This window comes from Cetorhinus maximus, chromosome 11, assembly GCF_964194155.1.
Source record: "Cetorhinus maximus chromosome 11, sCetMax3.hap1.1, whole genome shotgun sequence".
Taxonomy (NCBI): Eukaryota; Metazoa; Chordata; class Chondrichthyes; order Lamniformes; family Cetorhinidae; genus Cetorhinus; species Cetorhinus maximus.
Window position 1 is genome coordinate 78,219,837 of NC_135889.1, and position 13,128 is coordinate 78,232,964.

Here is a 13,128-nt window from a genome sequence, read left to right on the forward strand (position 1 = left end):
TCAGGACCACCATCACAGAGGGAGCCTGCCAATACCTGACATGCACGAGAAGACTTTAAAAAAAACGCTTATTGCAGCGCCATCTTTGGAATCTGCATGGCATTTAAAGCTGTACCCACAAACATTTTTAAACAACGATGCATAAAAAAATCAACTTTACCAGACCAGTCTGGACTCATCCAAGGCCCAGGCCAAGCACAAAATTGAGAACATTGGCAGAAGAGATTCCTTAGACATATGACAGCTTTAGGTCTTGACAAAAAGGCAGAAGCTGAACAAGTGAATGCACTATTTTATTCAGTAGGTCCGATAGCCAACGATATTATAGCGAGGCAAGGAATCAATGAATCATCAGCTAAATTCAACAAGGTTTTAAAATCATTTGATACATATTTTAAGCTGAGAAGCAACAAAATCTTCGAGCAAAGTTCATCAAATGTGTCCAACAGCCAGGAGAACTGGTTGGTAATGTAGTTCTTTAATAATGAACTGTACAGATCGGCTGAAAGCAGTGACTATAGTGACCTGAAATTTGAACTTATAGATGTCCTTTCAGACATGCTTCAGGCCAAGGAAGATTTGACCTTTGAAAAGGCCATTAAAATTGTCAGGCAATCCGAAATCCACCTGCAGCACTGATCCATTTTATGTGGCGAAAGCAAGCCATGGTACAAAACAATATCAATTGTCCAGCTAGTAAAGCAACAAGGAGGCAGAGAGACACCAGGCCAAAGGAAGCAATACTCAAATTGACCACAACAGGGTGGGCGACCACGTCAGCGCTGTGAAACCTGTGGAACCAAACGACCTCACAGGCGTGACCAGTGTCCGGCAATCTCAGCACAGTGCTTTAATTGCAACCACATGGGCCACTTCAGGAAACTATGCAAAGCTAAAACACCCAGATGGGCAGATGGCATTGAGGTACCATAACAGGAGGAGACCCAACCTGTTTCTTGGGTAAGGTCAAAGATCCTGGATTTTCTTTCTGGAACGCAGCCATCTCAATGAATGCTCATCTCACCAACTTTAAATTGGAATGGGAGCCAGTGTTATGGTCCTCTCGGGCCAAGGAACCATGGCCAAGAGACCTCTGGCTACAAACAACAGACCATACGATCTACGGTCCAGGAAGAAGCAGAATTTCAGATATAGGCATGATTCTGGAATCATTAAGGTACGGTGGCAAACAGGTATTTAAGTCATGTATGTCACCTGTAACCAATCTTTTTCTCTTCTGAGCAGAGATGCCTGTGTTGCCCTTAAAACGTCAGAAGACATCAAAGCAGCTTCTATCATCAATTACACAGAACTGAAAGTTTCCTGAGAGCCCCAACAGTAAAGATCCTGTCGACTGGGACTTCAGCTCCAAACTGTCTTCACTATTTGCAGAGCCAGTTTGTCCAATTTCTTTGCAGGAGACAGAAGCTCCTCGTTGGTCAGACCAGCCAACCACTCTGTCACCAGGGTTTCTTGAGTGGAAGACAACCAAGAGAATGACCAGCAGCAGCAAGATGAGCCCCAACATCAGGCTCCAATGGTTGCTGTCACAATACCCTGAAACACCACACCACACCACAGACACTGCAACCTCCAGCCAATGCACCTAACTACAACACGATGCTGGAACAAGGAAGCAGCCATCAACTTGCCACAGCACACCTCAGAGAGGCATAGAAGCACACCAAAAGAGAGCAATGTCACAGAAAAGGCCAAGCTGCAAGGTGGGCCCATCGATAAAACACATCTACACAACAAGGAGAGACACTTTTGATTCCCACAAGGATCACAGTGGACCACATGCAAAAAGAAAAACTGGGTTTGTACCAAGAATGAACAGAGAATACATTGGCCAGAATTTTGACCTTGATGGGCGTGCGGGCCCCACTGGCTCGGCAGCGGGCGGGCAGCCGAACTCCGCCGCCGAAACGGGGCCAGCCGCCATTTTGAGTGGCCCACCCAGCGGGCTGCCCAACGGGAAGCGCTATGCGCTTCCTGTGCGGGGGGTGGAGGGATTCCCCATCTGTCAAAGTGCGCTGTTTCGCGCATGTGCGCAAAAGAGCGCACTGCTCCCTGAGGCTAAGTGCTGTCTCAGGGAGAGCACTGAATGTTTAAAACACTTTAAAAATAGAGAAACAAAAACATTATTAACATGTCCCCGTCATGTAACACTGTCACACCAGATGGGACAAGTTAATAAATATGAGTGAAACTTTAATAAACTTTTTAAAAACTGAGATGAAACCTCATCCCGCCAGTGGATGAGGTTTAATCTTTTGTCAGAAGCCCGCTGGGGCTCTTGGCCTGCAGGCCAGCCTTAAGGTTGGACGGGCAGGTCTTTCAATGAGCTTCATGATCCTGTCAATGGCCTCAATTGGCCATTGACAGGTTGGCGGGCGAACAGCTGATTTCGCTGTCCGCCTGCCTTCCTAAAAATTTAAATGGACTGGGATGATGTCAGGGGTTCCTCCCGACGTCATCCCGCGTCATTTTCCTGTTGGCGAGTGGGCCTCGCCCTCAAATCACCGACGGGAAAATCCTGGCCATTCTCTCCGAATGGAGCAAGATAGGCTGGTGGCCCGCCAGCAGACCAGATGAGGAGTTAAAAAGGAGCGGTTAAATTCCAAGAAGTGGAGAAAGAGAATAAGAATAAGACAACCAAGTGCCAGAAATACAACTCACAATGTAACCTCCAAATCAACAAGGTTTGCCCAGATCAACAGTGCCCACCACTCCTCTGAATATTGCCAGAACAGGATCTGGAAGGAGCGTCAAGCCACCAGACTACCTGAATCTGTAAATACAGAGGCTTGAAGGGGAGAAGGGGTAACGTAATGGTAATGTAAATACGATGGGTAAAGACTTGGTGGGGGGAAGGTGTAGTAAAAAGGTATCTGGCATAACAAGGGTTAATGTGGGAGTGAGAACATTACTACCCATAATGTGATGTAAAAGGTCACATGGCCAAAGTCTAGAAAGAGTTGTGGATGGGACAAACACCTGTGCAGAAACCAGCATGGAGTTAGCTCCTAACTTGGACTATATCCTGTATATATGTACATGATAACAAATAACAAAGAAACACTTAATATTTAACCGCACAATACTCAGAATCTCTTCATGAGACCTGTGGATATACAACATAATCAAATATCAATTTCCAGATATCAAGCACAATTTAAATGCTCACTTCTAATTCTGCAACAAAACTATATATATATTAGACACATGTATACAGGGATGAGATATGTTACTATAGCGATCAGATAACATAAAAACTGGAGCATGTTGCATGACAATGATGCATCTGAATCTAGGTAACGTACTGGAGAAAGAAAATCAGTGGGCAGAATTTTCAGGTTGGCGGGTGGGCGCGATTGGTGGGTCTGGGATCGGCTAGAGAAGTGATCCGCGATTGGATCCCAGCTCAGCGCTGCCTGGGTGGGAGCGGGAGGAGGGAGGACGCTGTCGTCAGCCTGAGTGTGGGGGAGCGCTGACAAAAAGCTCCCAGAAGTCAGAGAGCTGCCTCAGGGAACTGAAGACCTAAAAAGCATTAAATAAAGTTTTTAAAACCAGGAACAAAACGTGCAAGCATCACAATCAGTCACCTGAACATATCCATGATAAAAATGCTGTCCATAGATTTTTCTTTTTCTTTTATTTAATAATGGGAACCTCATCCAGCCGTTGGATGAGGTTTCATGAAAAATGCAAAGTCCGCCTGGCTGATTTGCCCATCTGCCAACCGTCAGGTTGGATGGACCACGAAACATTGGAGACAATTACACCTTTAATAACCTTAATTGGCCTCTTAATTGTCGGTGGGCGCGCTTCCAACTTTTGCGTGTGCCCCCACCAACCGAAATATTGCACAAGCGCAGGATGACATCAGGACGCTTGCCCGATGTCGTCTCGCGTGATTTCGCATCCAATCGGGTTGGTCACGCGCCTGCCCAATCAGTGTAAAATTCTGCCCAGAATCTCTATTCTATAAAAAATATACAAGCTTTATTGAGTTTTAAAAATTTTCACTTTTCACTGAGAAAATCAGTGGCCTGAATCTTCTGGTCGGCGATTGGGGGCGGGCATGTGTCCCAACGTTACCGCGCGTCATTCCGATCTTCAGTTTGGCGGGTGCGCACCGGAGTCGGCTGTGCGCCCACCAAACTGTCAAAGGCCTGTTAAGGCCATTTAAAAACTAATTGAAATAATTAATGGAGCTGCCTGTCCAACCTTAAGGTTGGCGAGCAGGTGAAGCGCCCAGGCGGCATTCGCATCTATCATGAAACCTCATCCACGGGCGGGGTGAGGTTTCATGAAGGATTTATAAATCAAATAAATTTTTTCATTAAAATTCATTGACACTGTCACTTGCGGGGACATGTCTGAATTTTTTTTTTTAATTAAAATTTTTCAAAATGAAATTAAACTCCTTGAGGCAGCTTCGTGCCTCAGGGAGATTTCTGCACTCTTTTGTGTGCATGCCTGCCCACATAAAATGGTGGCCCGCCCGTGCCCGCTCCGCACAATGGGGAGAAAATTCTCCGCAGTGTATAGAAATGATACAGTGCAGCTTATGACAAGTTTAGAAATAGAATAATCAAAAATTGTAACATGGATTTTTGTTATGCATTCTGAATCAAGCATACAATGCACACAACTCTTAGCAGTGACCAGGTATATCGGAGCGGAATTATTTTCTGATGTTCAGTAAGCAACCTAAATGAATGATGGGATCACCTGGAAAATTGGCCAGAATTTTACACGGAGGCGTTGCCCACTGACTGAAAAGTCCTCAGCAAGCCTGCCTCTGGCAGCCCAGGAAGCCACGACTGGATTTTACACTCTTCGGGCAGTTAACCACCTGAAGTGTGGTTTCTAGGGCTGGCACAACCACTAGGTGAACTAGGCAGTCGCCTAAGGTGATAAAGTTTTGGGGGGACATCAGCTGGCACTGGTACCATGGCACAAAACTGAAGTCTGAATTCTGGAACTTTAAAATAACAATATGACTTTATTATGAGCATGACCAACTTAACCAAGTGCCTGGGGGGCAGAGCACTTTGCAGTTTCAGTTCCTCCTCCCTTGCTGAACCTCTGGAATTTTCCAGCAGGCAACAGCAGTGAACAGCTCTTTCCAGGCCCGCTCATCCCGCTCCTGCTCATGCTCGCAGCCTCCTGTCCATTTCTCTCTATGTGCACATTCTTGTTGAGCATCCAATTGCTTTCCCTTCCTTGCCCCCCTCTGGCTGATGATTTTGTGATGCGGGTAGAGGTCTTGCGAGATGTACAGGAGCAGAGCACGTGAATCTAAGCGGCGCAAAGGGAACATGGCGTTGCAGAAGCAGAGCAGTGGAATGGGACTTGGGAGGCTGAGACCAACGCAAGGGCTGAGGGCAGGCCACGGGTAACAACTACCCATGAGTTTGACAATTTTTAGCAGTTCTGTGAGACTGGGTCCATTTTACTGTATTTATTTATGAAAGTCAATTGTGGAGGGACAGCAGGGGAGGTGGGGTGGTGGGGATGGGAAGGTGGTGGGGGGGGTTGGGTGGAATGGTGCCAGGCAACAGGTGCCTAGGGCAGCAAATACCCCTGTACCGGCCCTGGTGGTTTCCACCCAATTATGGGTGGATTCCCGCCTCCAAGGGCTGTCGGCCAATCAAATGGCCAACAATTCTTCAGCAGCACCATTGGGAGCACTGGCCACTTCTGGAACTGCGGCTAGTTCCTGACGAAGAACAGAAACGGACGCTGGATAACTGGGTAAATGGTACAGCGTCGCTGGGGCTAGTCAGGCAGGCCCCGTGAGGAGTCGTGGGTTCGGGGGCAAGCCTGGATGCTCCATGTTGCTGGGCGCAGGGAGGGTCGAACAGGAAGGCCTTCCCCCTCCCCATCCAAGCCCGCAGCCATGGGACCAGGCTTTAACTGACAGCCGTACCATGTGGCATGTGCAACCCCACTGCCGGTAAAATATCAGCAATGGTGGGAGGAGGCTTCTAAGCTGCCATTACTTGGCCACATAAGGGTGACAATTCACTGAGGGGCATGCAGGCTGGCCAACACCTACTCTGACATTGGTAAAATCCCAGCAGAGTCAGACAGGCAACGTGCCCAGTGCCCTGGGACATGCCGCACAGTTTTATGCAGCCCTGCCTGCCAGCCCACTTCTGGGAGGGGTGTAAAACTCCAATCATAAATTCACCTTTTCCCACCCAGTGATTCACATGTTGACTGATATACTTCCAGCGTTTTCTGTTTTATTTGTAGCTTTATTACTGTAATATTTACATCATATTCCTAAAATAAGTATTTTAAAATACTTAAAAGTCTTTTGCATTATTTTTCTTTCTTAATTTCTCATGTAGTCTTTTCATATTCTCTTTTCTCTCATTATTAAACTTGCATCACTCTATGCACCTCAGTCATCTAAATAACCTCATTTTGATTACTTTGACTCCATAGTTTGGGACTGAAGAAAGCAAAAACTTGCTGTATGATGTTCCATCACATATTAGCACCAAGGTGCAAGATAAGGTTTATACTTATGGTTTTCCACCTGATGTGATTCCCAAAACATGATCCTGTTATTATAGGGGTATACTGAGCAGAGGCCTGGGACTCTGGGAAAATGAGTTCACCTCAGCCTTTTCTCACTCATTGCTGGGCAGCAACAATAGAAACTTAGGAGTAGATCTTCTCTGGTTAGGAAATAATGTATGACCTAGAGAGATAAGGGTACAGATTTTGATCAGAGCATATAGACTGCCTGCTCATTGGACTAGCAGAGATCCACAGTTTCCACAGTGAAGAATTCTCACAGACAGCAAACTGGGCAATAAAATGCACAGATATCCTTCATTCCTTAATAAATTTTATAGAAAACAAAATAAAGGTTGGACCATGCTCATTAGAAGCTGAAATATCAGAAATATGCTTTTAAAATTATGTGAAAAAGCTATGAAATTTTAATAATAATTGAAAAGTTTGACATTCCAGAAATATAAAATTAGTTTTTCAGTGCTAGAGATGTTGTTCAACAGTAGTGATAACTCAGCAGATCATTAAAAACCCAATCGCAGCTCATTAACAAGGCGTAACTTTTTCAGGGATTTTAAACAGTGATATTATGCTGCAAAATGGAAGGTTCTTATCAGTTCAGTGATTTCTAAATTACAGAATCACAGTGCAGAAGAGGCCCTTCGGCCCATCGAGTCTGCACCAACACGTGAGAAACATCTGACCTACCTACCTAATCCCATTTACCAGCACTTGGCCCATAGCCTTGAATGTTATGACGTGCCAAGTGCTCATCCAGATACTTTTTAAAGGATGTGAGGCAACCCGCCTCCAACAGCCTCCCAGGCAGCGCATTCCAGACCGTCACCACCCTCTGGGTAAAAAAGTTTTTCCTCACATCCTCCCTAAACCTCCTGCCCCTCACCTTGAACTTATGCCCCCTTGTGACTGACCCTTCAACTAAGGGGAACAGCTGCTCTCTATCCACCCTGTCCATGTCCCTCTTGATCTTGTACACCTCAATCAGGTCACCCCTCAGTCTTCTCTGCTCCAACGAAAACAACCCAAAGATGGCCATTTGTAAGGGTTTCAATAGGGCAGCCTTTTGGAGGAGCAGGGAATCACTGACAGTAATGTCAGGATTTATGTGCTTAGCTGCACATGTATGTAAAGTGAACGTAGTCTGGGTGTGAGGTCCTTCTATATGAGCCCCTGTGGATACTGCAGAGTACATGGGGAAACATGGGCATTTTCTTAACATTTTGTTCAGTTTTAAACATGGGAACAGGAGTAGGCAATTTGGCAGCTTGAGCCTGTTCTGCCATTCAGTGTGATCATGGCTGATCTGTGACCTAACTTCTTGTACCCACCTTTGCCCAATATCCCTCAATACTTTTGGTTAATAGGCCTCAAGTTGCCTTTTTCTTTGTTTAGTTGACTTGCCGGGTGAACTGCATAAACATTTTTAGTCGCAATGCTATGCAATGAAATTGGATCTGCCATAGTACATTTAATAACCAGAAGTATTCACTGACATCAGCTTTGCTGAATTGTGTTCTGATACCTTACCTGATATCTTGGTTCTTCTTTCAGCTTTTTTGCTTTGCATTTCGGCTCCTTGTGCAAACCCCAGCTTGCAGCTCTCTTCTATCTCTGAAGGATAGTCCAATATGCCAGAACATAATGGTTTCTTCTCCTCATCAACAGAGGTAGAAAATGACGATGACGCACTCCGCTTTTCTTCTGAATCTCTTCTTTTATAATAATGTCTCCGGTCACCTTTTGAGATATCTTGAGATGCTTCATGGATCTCATAGTCATCTTCATTATCTTCTGTGATGACAAATATTATTGAACAAAGTGAGAGATTGCAATTACAAACAGGTCAAACACACAAAATTAGGCTGCCTTTTGATTTTTAGCCTTCTTACAGGTTCCAATCAATAGACATGCTTAGTTGTTGATGTAAGTTCCATGGTAAGAGCCAGTAAAACACTTAGGACCTAGTATCCCTCCATTACTTCGAATCTATCTAAAATGAAATCCATCTTATCATTCCATTGCTGGCTTCAATATAGTCATGCAGTTAAGCAATAATTATAATGCATTACTTAACTACAATCCAATATGGTATGCCATTCAGTTGTAGCATGAAATGCATTTTATGGCAATAAAAATGGAACTCTAGTTTAAAACAATTTTTCCTTTAAGCAAAAACAGCTCACAGAAGACACAAGAAGAACAGTGATACACTGAATTGGAAATATTTACTTGCATTTGTTATCTTCTGATTTTAGGGCCAACACTAAACACAAGAGATAAATTACCTTCATTTGTTTTCTTTTTGAAGGAAAGCTTTCTTCTTCGAGGTCTCGGAATCTCCTCATCTGAATCATCACTTGTTTCTGATCTGAGTAGCATGTCTGCCTAGAATATGAAAGAAGAGCATAGGTGACTTCAGACAAGATTAATTATAGTAAATGAGACAGAAATATTTCAGTTTTTACTGAACCAGGGTGTTTGGGTTTGAAATGCAATCAGTTCTACATGTCCCATCTGGCTTTCTGTAGTCAGGTGACCTCTGTTATGAGGTAGTATCTGCAAGCAGCCATCTTGAGATCAGTTCAATAAAGGCCTACAGTGAGAAGCTCTGTTGTCTTTAAGCACAAAATATGGTGTCAGGGAGTGAAATAAATCCTACAAATTCTGTAGAGAAGACACTGAGAACCCAGGCGCACACAAAATGTTAAAACCCGCGAAACGTTGATAAAAAAAGGACAAGGAAAAGCACACAAACCAACGGCTGCACATAAAATATTGGGTATGTGCACATGGCATGAAAATTTCCAATCCCAACCCCTGTTGAATTGAAAGGTGATGTGTGGAAGAACTGGCAGTTTTTCCACTTGCAATGGGGGCAAAACTATGAGGTGGAAACAGACTTAGTTAACAAGACGGAACCAAGAAGAGTAGCCACACTCCTAACACTGCTGGGGAGGGATTGCTACAAATAGTATACCATCCTAAATCTAACCGATGAGCAAAGAAAAAAGACAGTAGAGGTTTTGAAAACCTTGAATGATTACTTTGAACCCTGAGTGAATGTTAAGTATGAATGCTATGTATTCAATACTAGGGCCTAAAGTGCAAAGGCAACCATTGAACAGTATGCGTTTGCAGTAACACAGCTTGCAGAATCATGTGAATTTGGACAGCTAAAAGATGACCTGATTAAGGATCAAGTAGCCTCAAGTCTAAGAGACCCCTCAGTGAGAACTTAAAGAGGAGGAACTTACACTCAGGAAAGCATTAGACATGTGTAGAAATGCGGAGCTTGTAAAACATCAGTTAGAGCACACGTATGGCAGAGCAGACGAGGAGATACATTATTCTAAGAGACATTCCAGGCTGAAATCGCAGACAAAGGGCAAGATGTAAATACTGCGGTCGACATCATACAAAGGAAAAGAAGGATGCCCAGCGCGGGGGAAGCACTGTTTTAACTGCAAGGAGCCGAATCATTCCACACACAAGTTTTTGACTAGCAAGAAACAAAACAGGGCTATACAGATGGCCACTGGAGAGATATCAGCAGAAGAGTCTGATCAAGAATTATACATGATACGACAGGTTGGTTCCATCAGGTCCATAGGTGATAAAAGGTTTATGACTGTTACAATGATGACCGCAGAAGGAGAGTATCAAGTGAACAAGAACTGTCAGATAGACAATGGTGCGTCATTCAACATCATGGCCATCACAGGCCTGTGCAAAGTAGCTCAACATGGTGATCCAAAAATGAAGCCCTCAAAGGTAAGGTTGAGGCTATATGATGGGACAATACTCATACCAAGAGGACAAATAAGTCTGAAAGCCCAATGCAATTGCAAAAGGTAGATCTAGAGTTCCAGATCATAGATGGGACACAACGGCCACTCATCTCAGTTGGAGCAAGTCTAAAGCTTGGACTGGTAACCCTGAATTTGCCAACAGAGATCCACAATGTGTCACAGCACACAAAACCATTGATGGCAGAACAGATCCTAGAGGAGTACAAAGATGTCTTTACAGGATTGGGCTGTCTACCAGGAGAATATCATCTAGAACTAGATGAAAGTGTAAGAACAATTCAGCATCTGCCGAGAAGAGTTCCAGCTGCCTTCAAGTCAAGCCTAAAAGATGAGATAGAAGAGCTGGAAAAGAAGGGAATAATTAAGAAAGTGACAACCCCTACAGACTGGATTAGCAGCATGGTAGCAGTGAAACAACCTGGAAAGCTGCGAGTATGCTTAAACCCAAAGATCTAAATAAAGCGCTGAAGAGATCTCACTACCCCATGCCAACCATCAAAGGAATTTTGCTGCAACTTGCCAAGGCAAAGATCTTTACTACTCTAGATGTGAAGGATGATTACTGACAGCTGAAGCTGGATAAAAGCAACGGCTTTCTAACAACATTCTGATGCCATTCGGGAAATACAGATGGTTGCACATGCTATTTGACATTTACACCATTCCAGAAGAGTATCAGCGCAGACAGCAGGAGATAGTCAGTGACCTTCCCGGAGTGGAAGCCATAGTGGATGATCTGCTAGTCTATTGATGTGGAGACATAATGGAAGAAGCCATAGTGGACGATGATCAGAATTTAATACGACTGCTAGAGAGAACTCACCAGGTGAACCTGAAGCTGAACAAGAAAAAATTGCAACTGGAGATGCCTGAAGTCAAGTAGATAGGTCATGTACTGACAGCAAAAATTCTTCACCTGGATCCTGACAAGGTGAGAGCTGTAGCAGTGATACAGCAACCAACAATTGTGAAAGCAGTGCAACAATTTGTTGGATTTGTGAACTACATAGCAAAATATTTGCCTGACTTGTCATCAGAGTGTGATCCATTATGCAAGTTCACTGCTAAGGTCGTGCTGTGGTAGTGGGGAACAGAACAAGAAGCAGCATTCACTAAAATCAAACAACTAGTGATGACGACACCAGTGCTAAAGTACAATGAGGAAGCCACCTTGCCAACGTAACGGTCTGGGAGCATTCTAATGAAGCAAGGACAACCAGTCGCATTTGCATCCAGGACATTAACACAAACAAAACAATGCTACATGCAGATTGAGAAAGAGTGTCTGGCTATTGTTTTTGCTTGTGAGCATTTTCATCATTGGCCAGTGCGATACGTGTAACGAGTACTAAGTTAAACAAGCTAGAGAACTGTTGACAATGTATCACATCCCAGATAGACCATGGGTGAAGCTGGCAGTAGACCTCTTCAGTTAGGAATGTTCCCAGATGCACTATGTAGGATGATACAACAGAATGTGAAATCTTCCATATTCAACATGAAGCAGCAGTTCAACATGATCTGGAAGTCACCAACCCAGCAGAGACAGTGAATCTGTCAGTCAAGCTCCTTGCTCAAATCAAGTGAACTACACAAGATGCAACTCTCTAAGTGCTACAAGAAGTAGCAATGAAAGGATGAGAGCATCCAGGACACGTCTGTGGTCACAAGAGCATATTGGGCATACCAAAATTAATTGACAGCCCAAGATGTCATCTTGTACAAAGGAAATAGAGTCAACATCTCTAAGAAGCTGAGAGGGGAGATGCTGAAGTGCATCCATGCAAGCCATCAAGGAGTTGAATCGAGACTGAGAAAGGCGGGAGATGTGCTCTATTGGTCAAACATAAGCAATGAAATTTATGACCACATTGGCCAGTGCGATATGTATAACAAGTACTGAGTGAAACAAACTAGAGAACTGTTGACCACGCATCACATCCCAAAGAGATTGTGGGTGACGCTGGGAGTAGACCTCTTCACTACAGCAGGAACTGATTATCTTGTCACTGTAAACTATTATTCTGACTACTGGGATTAGACGAGCTGACCTCAACAACACTAGGGGAAATAGTAGAATGCCTGAAAGCACAATTCAGTTATTATGGCATTGCAAGTATTGTGATGAGTGACAATGGCCCTCAGTTCACGAGTGAAGAATTCAGCTGTTTCACAAAGGATTGGGAAATTCAAGGCTATACATCATCTCCACACTACCTTCAGTCGAATGGAAAGGCTGAGGCAGCAGTGAAAATCGCCAAAGGAATCGTAAAAAAATCAACTAAATGTAGCACAGATGTATATAATCCTCGAGTAGAGAAACATACCGACTGAAGGTATGGAAAGTAGTCCAGTCCAAAGACTAATGTCATGCCGCATGCAATCTACTCTTCCAATAGCAAAAACGCTACTGAAACCAGAAGTAGTAACAGGGCATGAGTGAAAAAATCAAGGTGAAACGGCAGAAAGTCAAATTTCATTTTGGCAAGACTGCCAAACCATTGCCAGAGCTCAGCATTGGAGAGCCAGTCAGGGTGTAAACCTTCAACACTCTCAACAGGAGGCAGCCCATTTGGAAACTTGGGACATGTGTAGTGACATTGTCACCTTGATTTTACGTGGTGGAAGTGAACGACCAAATATAACGGCACAATCACAGGCATATACGTATAACTAACAAAGCTGTTCCTTCATAGCAATCGGCTAGTCGGGGAGAAGGGATCTCACCAGCTGTACTGAGTACAGAACCACCATCAAT

The 13,128-nt window shown here is 44.1% G+C and overlaps 1 protein-coding gene across 1 annotated transcript in view; it reads right to left on the reverse strand.

Annotated features, from left to right (window-relative positions):
- LOC144686705 (voltage-gated inwardly rectifying potassium channel KCNH7-like) overlaps positions 1–13,128 on the reverse strand; it is a 219,550-nt gene that overhangs the window by 11,110 nt on the left and 195,312 nt on the right. Inside the window, exons 8-9 of the mRNA XM_078552292.1 lie at positions 8,847–8,946; positions 8,089–8,352 (exon numbers count right to left, since the gene is read on the reverse strand). Of these exons, the coding sequence (XP_078408418.1) occupies positions 8,089–8,352; positions 8,847–8,946 (364 nt within the window). The remainder of the gene's footprint in view (positions 1–8,088; positions 8,353–8,846; positions 8,947–13,128) is intronic.